The 15095-nt window shown below is 47.1% G+C and overlaps 1 protein-coding gene across 5 annotated transcripts in view; it reads right to left on the bottom strand.

Annotated features, from left to right (window-relative positions):
- The window catches only part of SOX5 (SRY-box transcription factor 5), a 311081-nt gene that overhangs the window by 60712 nt on the left and 235274 nt on the right, over nucleotides 1-15095 (bottom strand). For all 5 annotated transcript variants that reach the window (XM_077267202.1, XM_077267204.1, XM_077267205.1 and 2 more), the window contains one exon: nucleotides 3412-3538. In XM_077267202.1, the coding sequence (XP_077123317.1) occupies nucleotides 3412-3538 (127 nt within the window). The remainder of the gene's footprint in view (nucleotides 1-3411; nucleotides 3539-15095) is intronic.

The following is a 15095-nucleotide window of genomic DNA, read 5'->3' as shown; positions in this document are numbered from 1 at the left end:
TGAGAAGGGGTTACATACAAGTTACAGATATCACTTACAGTACACTTACAATGACAGACTGGTACAGAGGGGCGAGGACCCTGCCCATGCCGGCTTACATTCTACAGGATGGTGGGGAAGGAGACAGTAGGGTGGGGGTTGCTGGAGTAAATGTATTATTGCCCCTCTATAAAGGTATTATTACTCCTCTATACAGTGGGGGGTACGGAAAGTATTTAGACCCCTGTAAATTTTTCACCCTTTGTTTGTTTCCAGCCATTTAGTAAATTATATAAAGTTCATTTTTTCCTCATTAATGTACACTCTGCACCCCATTTTGGATGAAAAAAACAGAAATGTAGAAATTTTTGCAAATTTAGTAAAAAAGAGAAACTGAAATATCCCATGGTCATAAGTCTTCAGCCCCTTTGCTCAGTATTGAGTAGAAGCCCCTTTTGAGCTAGTTTTCCACCCCTGGATTTGGGGATCCTCGGCCATTCTTCCTTGCAGATCCTCTCCAGTTCCGTCAGGTTGGATGGTGAACGTTGGTGGACGCCATTTTCAGGTCTCTCCAGAGATGCTCCATTGGGTTTAGGTCAGGGCTCTGGCTGGGCCGGTCAGGAATGGTCACAGAGTTGTTCTGAAGCCGCTCCTTTGTTATTTTAGCTGTGTGCTTAGGGTCATTGTCTTGTTGGAAGGTGAACCTTCGGCCAAGTCTGAGGTCCAGAGCACTCTGGAAGAGGTTTTCATCCAGGATATCTCTGTACTTGGCACATTCATGTTTCCTTCAATGACAACCAGTCGTCCTGTCCCTGCAGCTGAAGAACACCCCCACAGCATGATGCTGCCTCCACCATGCTTCACTGTGGGGATTGTATTGGGCAGGTGATGAGCAGTGCCTGGTTTTCTCCAAACAAACTGCTTAGAATTATCACCAGAAAGGTCTATCTTCATCTCATCAGACCAGAGAATCTTATTTCTCATAGTCTGGGAGTCCTTCATGTGTTTTTTTAGCAAACTCTATGTGGCTTTCATATGTCTTGAGGAGAGGCTTCCGTCGGGCCACTCTGCCATAAAGGCCCGACTGGTGGAGGCTGCAGTGATAGTTGGCTTTGTGGAACTTTCTCCCATCCCCCTACTGCATCTCTGGAGCTCAGCCACAGTGATCTTGCGGTTCTTCTTTACCTTCTCACCCAGGCTCTTCTCCCATGATTGCTCAGTTTGGCTGGACGGCCAGGTCTAGGAAGACTTCTGCTGGTCCCAAACTTCTTCCATTTAAGGATTATGGAGGCCACTGTGCTCTTAGAAATCTTGAGTCCTGCAGAAATTCTGTTGTAACCTTGGCCAGATCTGTGCCTTGCCACAATTCTGTCTCTGAGCTCCTTGGCCAGTTCCTTTGACCTCATGACCTTATTTGGTCTGACATGCACTGTGAGCTGTGAGGTCTTATGTGTGCGTCTCTCTGAATCAAGTCCGATCAGTTTAATTACACACAGCTGGACTCCAATGAAGGAGGAGAACCATCTCAAGGAGGATAACAAGGAAATGGACAGCATGGGACTTACATATGAGGGTCTGAGCAAAGGGTCTGAAGACTTATGGACATGGGATATTTCAGCTTTTATTACATTTGCAAAAAATTCTACATTTCTGTTTTTTTCAGTGTAGATGAGGTGCAGAGTGAACATTAATGAGAAAAAAATGAACTTTTAGGAATTTACCAAATGGCTGCAATGAAACAAAGAGTGAAAAATGTAAAGGGGTCTGAATACTTTCCGCACCCACTGTATATGTATTATTACTCCTCTATAACTGTATTATTACCTCTCTATAAAGTTGTTACCCTTCTCTGGACAGTGCACGGAGGGGGCGGAAGGGTGGCCTGGACGGTGCGCGTAGGGGCCGGACGGTGCGCGTAGGGGCCGGACGGTGTGCGGAGGAGCAGGACGGTGTGCGGAGGAGCAGGACGGTGTGCGGAGGAGCAGGACGGTGTGCGGAGGAGCAGGACGGTGTGTGGAGGAGCAGGACGGTGTGCGGAGGAGCAGGACGGTGTGCGGAGGAGCAGGACGGTGTGCGGAGGAGCAGGACGGTGTGTGGAGGGTGGGTTGGACGGTGTGCGGAGGAGCAGGACTGTGTGCGGAGGAGCAGGACGGTGTGCGGAGGAGCAGGACGGTGTGCGGAGGAGCAGGACGGTGTGCGGAGGAGCAGAACGGTGTGTGGAGGGTGGGTTGGACGGTGTGCGGAGGAGCAGGACTGTGTGCGGAGGAGCAGGACTGTGTGCGGAGGAGTAGGACTGTGTGCAGAGGAGCAGGACTGTGTGAAGAGGAGCAGGACTGTGCGGAGGGGCGGGCTGGATGGTGCGCGGAGGGGCTGGAGGGTGGGTTGGACGGTGTGCGGAGGGGAGGGATGGTGTGCGGAGGAGCAGGACGGTGTGCAGAGGGTGGGTTGGTGTGCGGAGGAGCAGGACGGTGTGCGGAGGAGCAGGACGGTGTGCGGAGGGGTGGGAAGGTGCGTGGAGGAGCAGGACGGTGTGCGGAGGGGTACAAGTGTGTAGGCGGTGGAGCAGATATGCTTACAGAGGGGTAACAATGTCCGCCACAGCTCTGTCGCCAGCGACCTGATTACGAGAGATCGGCTTAAAGCGACATGACCACATATTTAAGGTCTTTAGGTGCAATTAATAAGGATCAGCGGAGCGCTGTGTGTTTGGCCGCTGATCTGATTATCTCTTTATCTCCGCACTCGGTTGATGATACAGAATAGATTATGGCGGATAAAGAGGAAATTTGTTTCACCGAGCAAAAGTCATGAAGTCTTCCAGGAGAGCGATGGTCTCCGGAGCCGTGGCTAATGTCCCTGTGGGGGGGGGATCAGACCTCTGCACTGGGGGGCTCTAATAAGCAGCATTTATTAGATTTCTACATAGTATATATTTCAGATTAAGTTTTTAAAGGGCCAGTACCATCCCATGTTATACCAGTACAGGAGCGTTATAAGAGGGCAGCTGATATCAGGGGTCTCTGGTGTCCGGGGTCTGAGAGCGAACAGGAAACCATGGGGCGACTGCCGCGTATTAGAGGGGACGTCTAAGGCTACGGACACACGATTAGTAATTGCTCAGTATTTTACATCAGACCAAATAGTGACAGTGTGACTGTGGCCCTAGAAGAAAAGTCTGCAGCCACGTAACGTGGCCACATTGTGACAGTGCACAAGGTATTCCATGTGAGGACGGCGTCACGTGTCAGCGCCTACACCGTGCGCACACCCGCGGTCACACGCCGACTGCATGCTCCTCTGATTCTCAGGAAAGACCACAAATCGTGTTCATGCCGTCACGCGACACAAAAAGGGACGGCAAACTTCACAGAGTGCAAACGCCTTTAAACATGTTTGTTTTGGGGTATCTGATATGAAGCTATTGTTACTTACTGCATCCGGCCTTGTAGCTGAACCCTGGCGGGATGAGAAAGCCCTGCTGGGCGGCTGCTGCGGCCGCTAACGTCCTCTGGTCTGGAGGGAACACGGGGATCATCAGGGGAGGCAGCTGACCCTGGACCTGGAGGAGACGAGCAGAGGAAACAGAGGACATGTGACACGTTGTATACACGGGAGACTCCGCAGAACGGCAGCTATCATCTACAGGGGGAAATAAGTATTGGATCCCCTACCGACCATTAACAGTTCTGGCTCCTACAGACCAGTTAGACTCCTAATCAACTCATGACCTAGTCACCTTTATAAAAGACTCCTGTCCACAGACTCAATTAATAAGTCAGACTGACCTCTACAACATGGGCAAGACCAAAGAGCTTTCTAAGGATGTCAGGGACAAGATCATAGACCTGCACAAAGCTGGAATGGGCTACAGAACCCATAAGTGAGACGCTGGGTGACGAGGAGACAACTGTTGGTGCAATAGTGAGAAAATAGGAGAAATACAAAATGACTGTCAATCGACATCGATCTGGGGGCACCATGCAAAATCTCACCTCGTGGGGTATCCTTGATCATGAGGAAGGTGAGAGATCAGCCTAAAACTACACGGGGGGAACTTGTTAATGATCTCAAGGCAGCTGGGACCACAGTCACCAAGGAAACCATTTCTAACACATTACACCGTAAAGGTGTAAAATCCTGCAGTGCCCACAAGGTCCCGCTGCTGAAGAAGGCACATGTGCAGGCCCGTCTGAAGTCTGACAATGACACCTGGATGATTCTGTGAGTGATTGGGAGAAGGTGGTCAAATGAGACAAAAATTGAGGTCTTTGACATTAACTCAACTCGCCGTGTTTGGCAGAAGAGAAATGCTGCCTATGACCCAAAGAACACCATCCCCACTGTCAAGCATGGAGGTGGAAACATTATGTTCTAGGGGTGTTTCTCTGCTGAGGGCACAGGAAAACTTCACCGCATCAATGGGAGAATGGATGGAGCCATGTACTGTAAAATCCTGAGTGACAACCTCCTTCCCTCCGTCAGGACATGAAAAATGGGTCGTGGCTGGGTCTTCCACCAAGACAATGACCCAAAACATACGAACAAGGCAACAAAGGAGAGGCTCAAAAAGAAGCACATACAGGTGATGGAGTGGTCTAGCCAGTCTCCAGACCTTCATCCCATAGAAAACTTATGGAGGGAGTTGAAGCTCCAAGTTGAAAAGCGACAGCCTCAAAATCTTAATAATTTAGAGATGATGCGCAAAGATGAGTGGAGCAAAATTCCTCCTGACATGTGCGCAAACCTCATCATCAGCTACAGAAACGTCTGACTGCTATGCTTGCCAACAAGGGTTTTACCACCAAGTATTAAGTCTTGTTTGCCAGAGGGATCAAATACTTATTTCTCACTGCAAAATGCAAATAAATTTATATGATTTATACAATGTGAGTTTCTGGATTTTATTTTTGATATTCTATCTCTCAACGTTAAAATTAACCTACACTTAAAATGATAGACTGTTCATGTCTTTGTCAGGGGAAACTTACAGAATCAGCAAGGGATCAAATACTTATTTCCACCAGAGTACACACACAGCACATGGTATCTCCTGGGTATGGTATACATAGATCACACAGTGTGTAACTGGTATAGTGTGAGTATACATATATCCATCTATACACACACATAATATAGATCATCTGCATACATTACTGTATAGCATTCTATATATATAATGGAGATGATGTCCTGCGGTAAGTAATCTATAGAGTATACAACAAAAATGCCTAAATATACAGTGTGTGTGTGTGATGGTGTGATATGCTATGTGGGTATCATTTTTGTGTATATTTCTATTTTACTTATTTTCATGGTGTTCTCTTGTAGAAGGAGTTATTTGCTAATTGATGAATGTCTGTTGCTGCCATCTGATATCAGCCCCCACAGTACTGTATTCTTTGCTAATATGCTAATGACATGTTGACCTAGCTTGTTGAAACAATGAGCCCCTGAGACCTTCCCCCTCCTGACCTGTGAATGAGGAGGGAGACTTAAAATATCAGGGAGGTGACACAAAGATCAGTCCTGTGTGGAATGATGATGTGTTCACAGCATCTCAGAGAGAAAGAAGAGTATATGGACTGTGCTATCCTCTGTCTGCTGGATTGTTGGACTTTTATTCTGTAACTGAACTGCATTCGTGTTCTGGACTATTTTATCCTTTGAGTGGTGGATCGCATATGGACCTTTCGTGATTTTGCCTAAATAAAGGTCTTGGAATTGTTCACTATACTCTAGCTCTGTTGATTGTGTTGTAACGGAAAAGGACCCTGTGACAACTGGTGGCAGCGGCGGCATCAACAGAGCGTAACCTAATGGAGAACCACCCACAGAGTGAGTACAGAAATTGGACTGTATCCAGTTTACAGGAGAGAGCCAGAGACCTGGGCCTGAACTACCAGGGACTGACTAAAGAGGCCTTAATTGATCTACTGGTGGGTGCCAGCCCGGCCACCTCCTCCCATATGTCTGAAGGACGAGCACTGGAGACAAGGACCCCCACCCCAAATAGCCAGTGGATGGTGTGGTACGAAGAAGAGATGGCGGTTCTGGGCCCAGGCGTCTCTCAGGAGTACAAGGAGGAGGCTGCCCGCCGGGCACAGCGGAGACAAGAAGCAATGGAGCTTGAAAGAGGAAGTAACGCAATGTGGAGTGTAAACCCAACGATCCGGGAGCCTGTACGGATCACCCGGACAGACTTTAAGCCATTTGATGAGGCTTCCGGAGATGTGGAGGGGTTCTTCAAGGACTTTGAGCAGCAGTGTGCTGTGATGGAGGTGCCCCACTCTGGCTGAATGCGTTTGTTAGTGGGACTCCTGAACGGTAGCCAGGCGGAGGCTTACCGAACCATTGACTCACAGCGGAATCGGGATTATAACATTGTAAAGCGGACTATCCTGGATTACCATGCTATCACCCCAGACTCATATAGGGCCAAGTTCCGAGGCCTCCCATGCACTACGGGGGGATCGTGTAGGATGTATGCACATAAGATGTCCCAGGCATGTCGGAGGTGGCTGGAAGCAGAAAATGCCTTTACTGTGGAAGATGTTATACAGGCGTTCCTTATAGAACAATTTCTTGCCAAGTGCCCCGCAGAGGTACGGGAATGGGTCCGGGAGCGCACACCGTGCACCGTGGATAGAGCTGCAGCCCTGGCCGATGAAGCCCTTACTATCCGACCGTAATGGAGGAGGCTTCTGGACAATGAACCACAGCCTTCTCCCGCGCCCCGTCCCCCTCCGATTATATCTGCCCCTCCACCCAGCCGCAGGCCGATGACAATCACAGCTCACAATCCTGGGCCCCAACAGTTCCGACCATGACCTGGGGGTATCACAGAGGAGATGTTACGGGTGTGGGCAACCTGGACATTTGCAGTCTGGCTGTCCCTCAAGGATTCGGAGGGAGCCCCACACAGCCCCACCTCGTCCAGTGCATCTTGTGCACTCCATCCCGCCTGAGGAAGAGCTACCACCACCCCCACCAGAGTGGACCACTGACCACGGCACCATAGATACCCCTCCTGGAGTGTACAGACTTCGGCCTTTGTCCATCAGAAATACACAGCAATGGCATTGCCACCTGCAGGATGTATTAATTGATGGATACAAAGTGTCGGGATTTAGAGACACGGGGGTATTCCTGACTATCGCTGACCCCCGTGTGGTTCGACCCGAGGCAATTCACCAGGGCCCGGGAATTCCCATTGTCCTGGCAGGGGGTGTCCGCAAATATATACAGCGAGCTTCTGTGCGTTTGGATTTTGGTTTTGGAGAAAAACTGTGTTGGATTGGAGTTATGGGAGGACTTCCTGCAGATATCCTCCTTGGAAATGACATTGGGGAGTTACAAAGTCATTTTGTGGGAGCAGAAGGTCCGTGGGCCTCTCCTTCTGAAAGAACAGTTGGAGGGAGATATCGCAGATACCGTAACGCCCATCATTCCCTACGTTCTAGAGTTCAGAGACTGTCTCGCCCAGCTAGCTACCTTGGCTAATGAACATCAGCGAACGGCCCAGTCCAGTCAAAAAGCCCGGTATGACCATAAAGCCAGGACCCGGGAATTTATGGACACGTGCTCATGATTATTGCAACCCCTGCCCCTGTACAAGGAACTATAAACAGTGGAGCAAAGTGGACTAAAGTGAGCAGGCCAGAGGTCTGTGTAGACCTCATAGAGTGCTCACTTATTATGAGGGGGGAGAGGTTGTGATGGTGTGATATGCTATGTGGGTATCATTTTGTGTATATTTATATTTTACTTATTTTCATGGTGTTCTCTTGTAGAAGGAGTTATTTGCTAATTGATGAATGGCTGTTGCTGCCATCTGATATCAGCCCTCACAGTACTGTGTTGTTTGCTAATATGCTAATGACATGTTGACCTAGCTTGCTAAAACAATGAGCCCCTGAGACCTTCCCTTTCCTGTCCTGTGAATGAGGAGAAAGACTTAAAATATCAGGGAGGTGAGACAGAGATCAGTCCTGTGTGGAATGATGATGTGTTCACAGCACCTCAGAGAGAAAGAAAGGTATATGGACTGTTATCCTCAGCCTGCTGGATTGTTGGACTTTTATCCTGTTACTCAACTGCATTCGAGTTCTGGACTATTTTTTCCTTTGTGTGGTGGATCGTATATGGACCTTTCGTATTTTTGCCTAAATAAAGGTCTTGGGATTGTTCACTCTTCACTGGCTCTGTTGATTGTGTGATACCGGAGAAGGACCCCGTGACAGTGTGTATATATAAATATGTTTATTTACAGTGGGTCCAGAAAGTATTCAGACCCCTATATAGCCTCCATCATGTGCCCGGTATCTACACTGTATCAATGACGGATCCATTATCCCGTATCTTTATATCCTCTGTCCCGTATCCAGTATATATAGCATCCAGCACGTATACATGGGCAGTGAAGAGCTGTGGAATTTTTCGCTCGCTCCCGCCGACAGGAAGGCACTAAACTTTTTTTTTTTTTTTAATGGTTTCCAAGGATAAAAGTGACTTTGCCAAGAGAAGAGGCTCCAAACCAGCCCGAAAAACACTAATAGAAAGACAGATGGTTCCACGATGGGAATCGCTGCCAATGAGAGAAATAAATAAATAAAAATAAAATGGATGTTATTGAAGCTGATTGTAAAGTCCTGAGATCGCTGCCAGCGAGGACGAGCCGCTCAGATGCTCATGTCATGGACAGCGAGGAAGCAGGGACTGCCGCGACCTTGTGCTATCCACGAAGGGTGACAACCTGATACCCCGACAATGCGCACCGCCGGGTAACAAAAACAACCGAAAATGATACGCAACCCACTGCCCAGATCTCAGCAATATTATACAGCAGTGACGTCACCGCTCCCAGATATCAGTTATATTATACAGCGGTGACATCACCGCTCCCCAGATAGCAGTTATATTATACAGCAGTGACATCACCGCTCCCAGATATCAGTTATATTATACAGCGGTGACATCACCGCTCCCCAGATATCAGTTATATTATACAGCAGTGACATCAACGCTCCCCAGATCTCAGTTATATTATACAGCAGTGACATCACCGCTCCCCAGATATCAGTTATATTATACAGCGGTGACATCACCGCTCCCCAGATATCAGTTATATTATACAGCAGTGACATCACCGCTCCCCAGATATCAGTTATATTATACAGCAGTGACATCACCGCTCCCCAGATCTCAGTTATATTATACAGCAGTGACATCACCGCTCCCCAGATATCAGTTATATTATACAGCAGTGACATCAACGCTCCCCAGATATCAGTTATATTATACAGCAGTGACATCACCGCTCCCCAGATATCAGTTATATTATACAGCAGTGACATCACCGCTCCCCAGATCTCAGTTATATTATACAGCAGTGACATCACCGCTCCCCAGATATCAGTTATATTATACAGCAGTGACATCACCGCTCCCCAGATATCAGTTATATTATACAGCAGTGACATCACCGCTCCCCAGATATCAGTTATATTATACAGCAGTGACATCACCGCTCCCCAGATCTCAGTTATATTATACAGCAGTGACATCACCGCTCCCCAGATATCAGTTATATTATACAGCAGTGACATCACCGCTCCCCAGATATCAGTTATATTATACAGCAGTGACATCACCGCTCCCCAGATATCAGTTATATTATACAGCAGTGACATCACCGCTCCCCAGATATCAGTTATATTATACAGCGGTGACATCACCGCTCCCAGATATCAGTTATATTATACAGCAGTGACATCACCGCATCCCAGATCTCAGTTATATTATACAGCAGTGACATCACCGCTCCCCAGATATCAGTTATATTATACAGCAGTGACATCGCCGCTCCCCAGATATCAGTTATATTATACAGCAGTGACATCACCGCTCTCCAGATATCAGTTATATTATACAGCAGTGACATCACCGCTCCCCAGACATCAGTTATATTATACAGCGGTGACATCACCGCTCCCCAGATATCAGTTATATTATACAGCGGTGACATCACCGCTCCCCAGATATCAGTTATATTATACAGCAGTGACATCACCGCTCTCCAGATATCAGTTATATTATACAGCAGTGACATCACCGCTCCCCAGATATCAGTTATATTATACAGCAGTGACATCACCGCTCCCCAGATATCAGTTATATTATACAGCGGTGACATCACCGCTCCCCAGATATCAGTTATATTATACAGCAGTGACATCACCGCTCCCCAGATATCAGTTATATTATACAGCAGTGACATCACCGCTCCCCAGATATCAGTTATATTATACAGCAGTGACATCACCGCTCCCCAGATATCAGTTATATTATACAGCGGTGACATCACCGCTCCCCAGATATCAGTTATATTATACAGCAGTGACATCACCGCTCTCCAGATATCAGTTATATTATACAGCGGTGACATTACCGCTCCCCAGATATCAGTTATATTATACAGCAGTGACATCACCGCTCCCCAGATATCAGTTATATTATACAGCGGTGACATCACCGCTCCCCAGATATCAGTTATATTATACAGCAGTGACATCACCGCTCTCCAGATATCAGTTATATTATACAGCAGTGACATCACCGCTCTCCAGATATCAGTTATATTATACAGCGGTGACATCACCGCTCCCCAGATATCAGTTATATTATACAGCGGTGACATCACCGCTCCCCAGATATCAGTTATATTATACAGCGGTGACACCACCGCTCCCCAGATATCAGTTATATTATACAGCGGTGACATCACCGCTCCCCAGATATCAGTTATATTATACAGCAGTGACATCACCGCTCCCCAGATATCAGTTATATTATACAGCGGTGACATCACCGCTCCCCAGATATCAGTTATATTATACAGCAGTGACATCACCGCTCCCCAGATATCAGTTATATTATACAGCAGTGACATCACCGCTCCCCAGATATCAGTTATATTATACAGCAGTGACATCACCGCTCCCCAGATATCAGTTATATTATACAGCGGTGACATCACCGCTCCCCAGATATCAGTTATATTATACAGCGGTGACATCACCGCTCTCCAGATATCAGTTATATTATACAGCGGTGACATCACCGCTCCCCAGATCTCAGTTATATTATACAGCGGTGACATCACCGCTCCCCAGATATCAGTTATATTATACAGCGGTGACATCACCGCTCTCCAGATATCAGTTATATTATACAGCGGTGACATCACCGCTCCCCAGATCTCAGTTATATTATACAGCGGTGACATCACCGCTCCCCAGATATCAGTTATATTATACAGCAGTGACATCACCGCTCCCCAGATATCAGTTATATTATACAGCAGTGACATCACCGCTCCCCAGATATCAGTTATATTATACAGCAGTGACATCACCGCTCCCCAGATATCAGTTATATTATACAGCAGTGACATCACCGCTCCCCAGATATCAGTTATATTATACAGCGGTGACATCACCGCTCTCCAGATATCAGTTATATTATACAGCGGTGACATCACCGCTCCCCAGATCTCAGTTATATTATACAGCGGTGACATCACCGCTCCCCAGATATCAGTTATATTATACAGCAGTGACATCACCGCTCCCCAGATATCAGTTATATTATACAGCAGTGACATCACCGCTCCCCAGATATCAGTTATATTATACAGCAGTGACATCACCGCTCCCCAGATATCAGTTATATTATACAGCGGTGACATCACCGCTCCCCAGATATCAGTTATATTATACAGCGGTGACATCACCGCTCCCCAGATATCAGTTATATTATACAGCAGTGACATGACCGCTCCCCAGATATCAGTTATATTATACAGCGGTGACATCACCGCTCCCCAGATATCAGTTATATTATACAGCAGTGACATCACCGCTCCCCAGATATCAGTGATATTATACAGCAGTGACATCACCGCTCCCCAGACATCAGTTATATTATACAGCAGTGACATCACCGCTCCCCAGATATCAGTTATATTATACAGCGGTGACATCACCGCTCCCCAGATATCAGTTATATTATACAGCAGTGACATCACCGCTCCCCAGTTCTGTTATATTATACAGCAGTGACATCACCGCTCCCCAGATATCAGTTATATTATACAGCGGTGACATCACCGCTCCCCAGATATCAGTTATATTATACAGCAGTGACATCACCGCTCCCCAGATATCAGTTATATTATACAGCGGTGACATCACCGCTCCCAAGATATAAGTTATATTATACAGCAGTGACATCACCGCTCCCCAGATATCAGTTATATTATACAGCAGTGACATCACCGCTCCCCAGTTCTGTTATATTATACAGCAGTGACATCACCGCTCCCCAGATATCAGTTATATTATACAGCGGTGACATCACCGCTCCCCAGATATCAGTTATATTATACAGCAGTGACATCACCGCTCCCCAGATATCAGTTATATTATACAGCGGTGACATCACCGCTCCCCAGATATAAGTTATATTATACAGCAGTGACATCACCGCTCCCCAGATATCAGTTATATTATACAGCAGTGACATCACCGCTCCCCAGATATCAGTTATATTATACAGCAGTGACATCACCCCAGATATCAGTTATATTATACAGCAGTGACATCACCGCTCTCCAGATATCAGTTATAATATACAGCAGTGACATCACCGCTCCCCAGATATCAGTTATATTATACAGCAGTGACATCACCGCTCCCCAGATATCAGGTATATTATACAGCAGTGACATCACCGCTCCCCAGATATCAGTTATATTATACAGCAGTGACATCACCGCTCCCCAGATATCAGTTATATTATACAGCAGTGACATCACCGCTCCCCAGATATCAGTTATATTATACAGCAGTGACATCACCGCTCTCCAGATATCAGTTATATTATACAGCAGTGACATCACCGCTCCCCAGATATCAGTTATATTATACAGCAGTGACATCACCGCTCCCCAGATATCAGTTATATTATACAGCGGTGACATCACCGCTCTCCAGATATCAGTTATATTATACAGCGGTGACATCACCGCTCCCCAGATATCAGTTATATTATACAGCAGTGACATCACCGCTCCCCAGATCTCAGTTATATTATACAGCAGTGACATCACCGCTCCCCAGATATCAGTTATATTATACAGCGGTGACATCACCGCTCCCCAGACATCAGTTATATTATACAGCAGTGACATCACCGCTCCCCAGATATCAGTTATATTATACAGCGGTGACATCACCGCTCCCCAGATATCAGTTATATTATACAGCAGTGACATCACCGCTCCCCAGATATCAGTGATATTATACAGCGGTGACATCACCGCTCCCCAGATATCAGTTATATTATACAGCGGTGACATCACCGCTCCCCAGATATCAGTTATATTATACAGCGGTGACATCACCGCTCCCCAGATCTCAGTTATATTATACAGCGGTGACATCACCGCTCCCCAGATATCAGTTATATTATACAGCAGTGACATCACCGCTCCCCAGATATCAGTTATATTATACAGCGGTGACATCACCGCTCCCCAGATATCAGTTATATTATACAGCGGTGACATCACCGCTCCCCAGATATCAGTTATATTATACAGCAGTGACATCACCGTTCCCCAGATATCAGTTATATTATACAGCGGTGACATCACCGCTCTCCAGATATCAGTTATATTATACAGCGGTGACATCACCGCTCCCCAGATATCAGTTATATTATACAGCGGTGACATCACCGCTCTCCAGATATCAGTTATATTATACAGCGGTGACATCACCGCTCCCCAGATATCAGTTATATTATACAGCAGTGACATCACCGCTCCCCAGATATCAGTTATATTATACAGCAGTGACATCACCGCTCCCCAGATATCAGTTATATTATACAGCGGTGACATCACCGCTCCCCAGATATCAGTTATATTATACAGCAGTGACATCACCGCTCCCCAGATATCAGTTATATTATACAGCGGTGACATCACCGCTCCCCAGATATCAGTTATATTATACAGCGGTGACATCACCGCTCCCCAGATATCAGTTATATTATACAGCAGTGACATCACCGTTCCCCAGATATCAGTTATATTATACAGCGGTGACATCACCGCTCTCCAGATATCAGTTATATTATACAGCGGTGACATCACCGCTCTTCTCATTAGGATACAATTAGAGGGAGATCTTTCCTTTTCCCTGTGTGTTTTTTTCCTGTCTTCGCGGTTTCCTTTGCTCTCCCAGATCTGATGAGTGTTCCCTTGGCCGGGAGCAGCGCTGCCGTAATCATACGATTATTGTGCTGGGAACATTATAATTCTGCATTCTGTTCCCAACCGCAGAACAATTACCCGACAATTTTGGTTAACCAGAGAATCGCGCTGCTGAGGAGGGAGGAAACACGAACATGGAGGACGGAGAGTACAGGCCCAGTGTCTGGAAAACAAGAGGCGTCATCAGCTCCGGGCGGCGCTGCTGATCGGGGAGGCGTTCCGCACCTCCAGCCTAATAAAGACTAAATTAATTACGAGAGCTTTTATTGCAGAGTTATCACTATCTGTAGAGCCGCTTTAATTATACGGCGCGAGCTAACGAGACAGAAATGAATTTCAGCTCAGGGTAAGTAATGAAGAGATCGCTGCAACGGAGAGGAGGAATCCGCATGGTTATAGCAGCGGCCGCGGAGCAGGAAGCGCAGCGCAGGCGGCGGGAGAACAGTGCAGGGGCCACACTGGGGCCACCCCCATCAGATATGGTGAATATCACAGTACTGGCGGCAATCTGCGGAACACAGCATATCCCTCACCTCTCCTCCATATCCACAGCATATCCCTCACCTCTCCTCCATATCCACAGCATATCCCTCACCTCTCCTCCATATCCACAGCCTATCCCTCACCTCTCCTCCATATCCACAGCCTATCCCTCACCTCTCCTCCATATCCACAGCATATCCCTCACCTCTCCTCCATATCCACAGCATATCCCTCACCTCTCCTCCATATCCACAGCATATCCCTCACCTCTCCTCCATATCCACAGCATATCCCT

This window comes from Ranitomeya variabilis, chromosome 5, assembly GCF_051348905.1.
Source record: "Ranitomeya variabilis isolate aRanVar5 chromosome 5, aRanVar5.hap1, whole genome shotgun sequence".
NCBI classification, from domain to species: Eukaryota; Metazoa; Chordata; class Amphibia; order Anura; family Dendrobatidae; genus Ranitomeya; species Ranitomeya variabilis.
The sequence above is the reverse complement of the archived record's forward strand: the minus strand, read 5'-3'. Positions and strand labels throughout refer to the sequence as shown.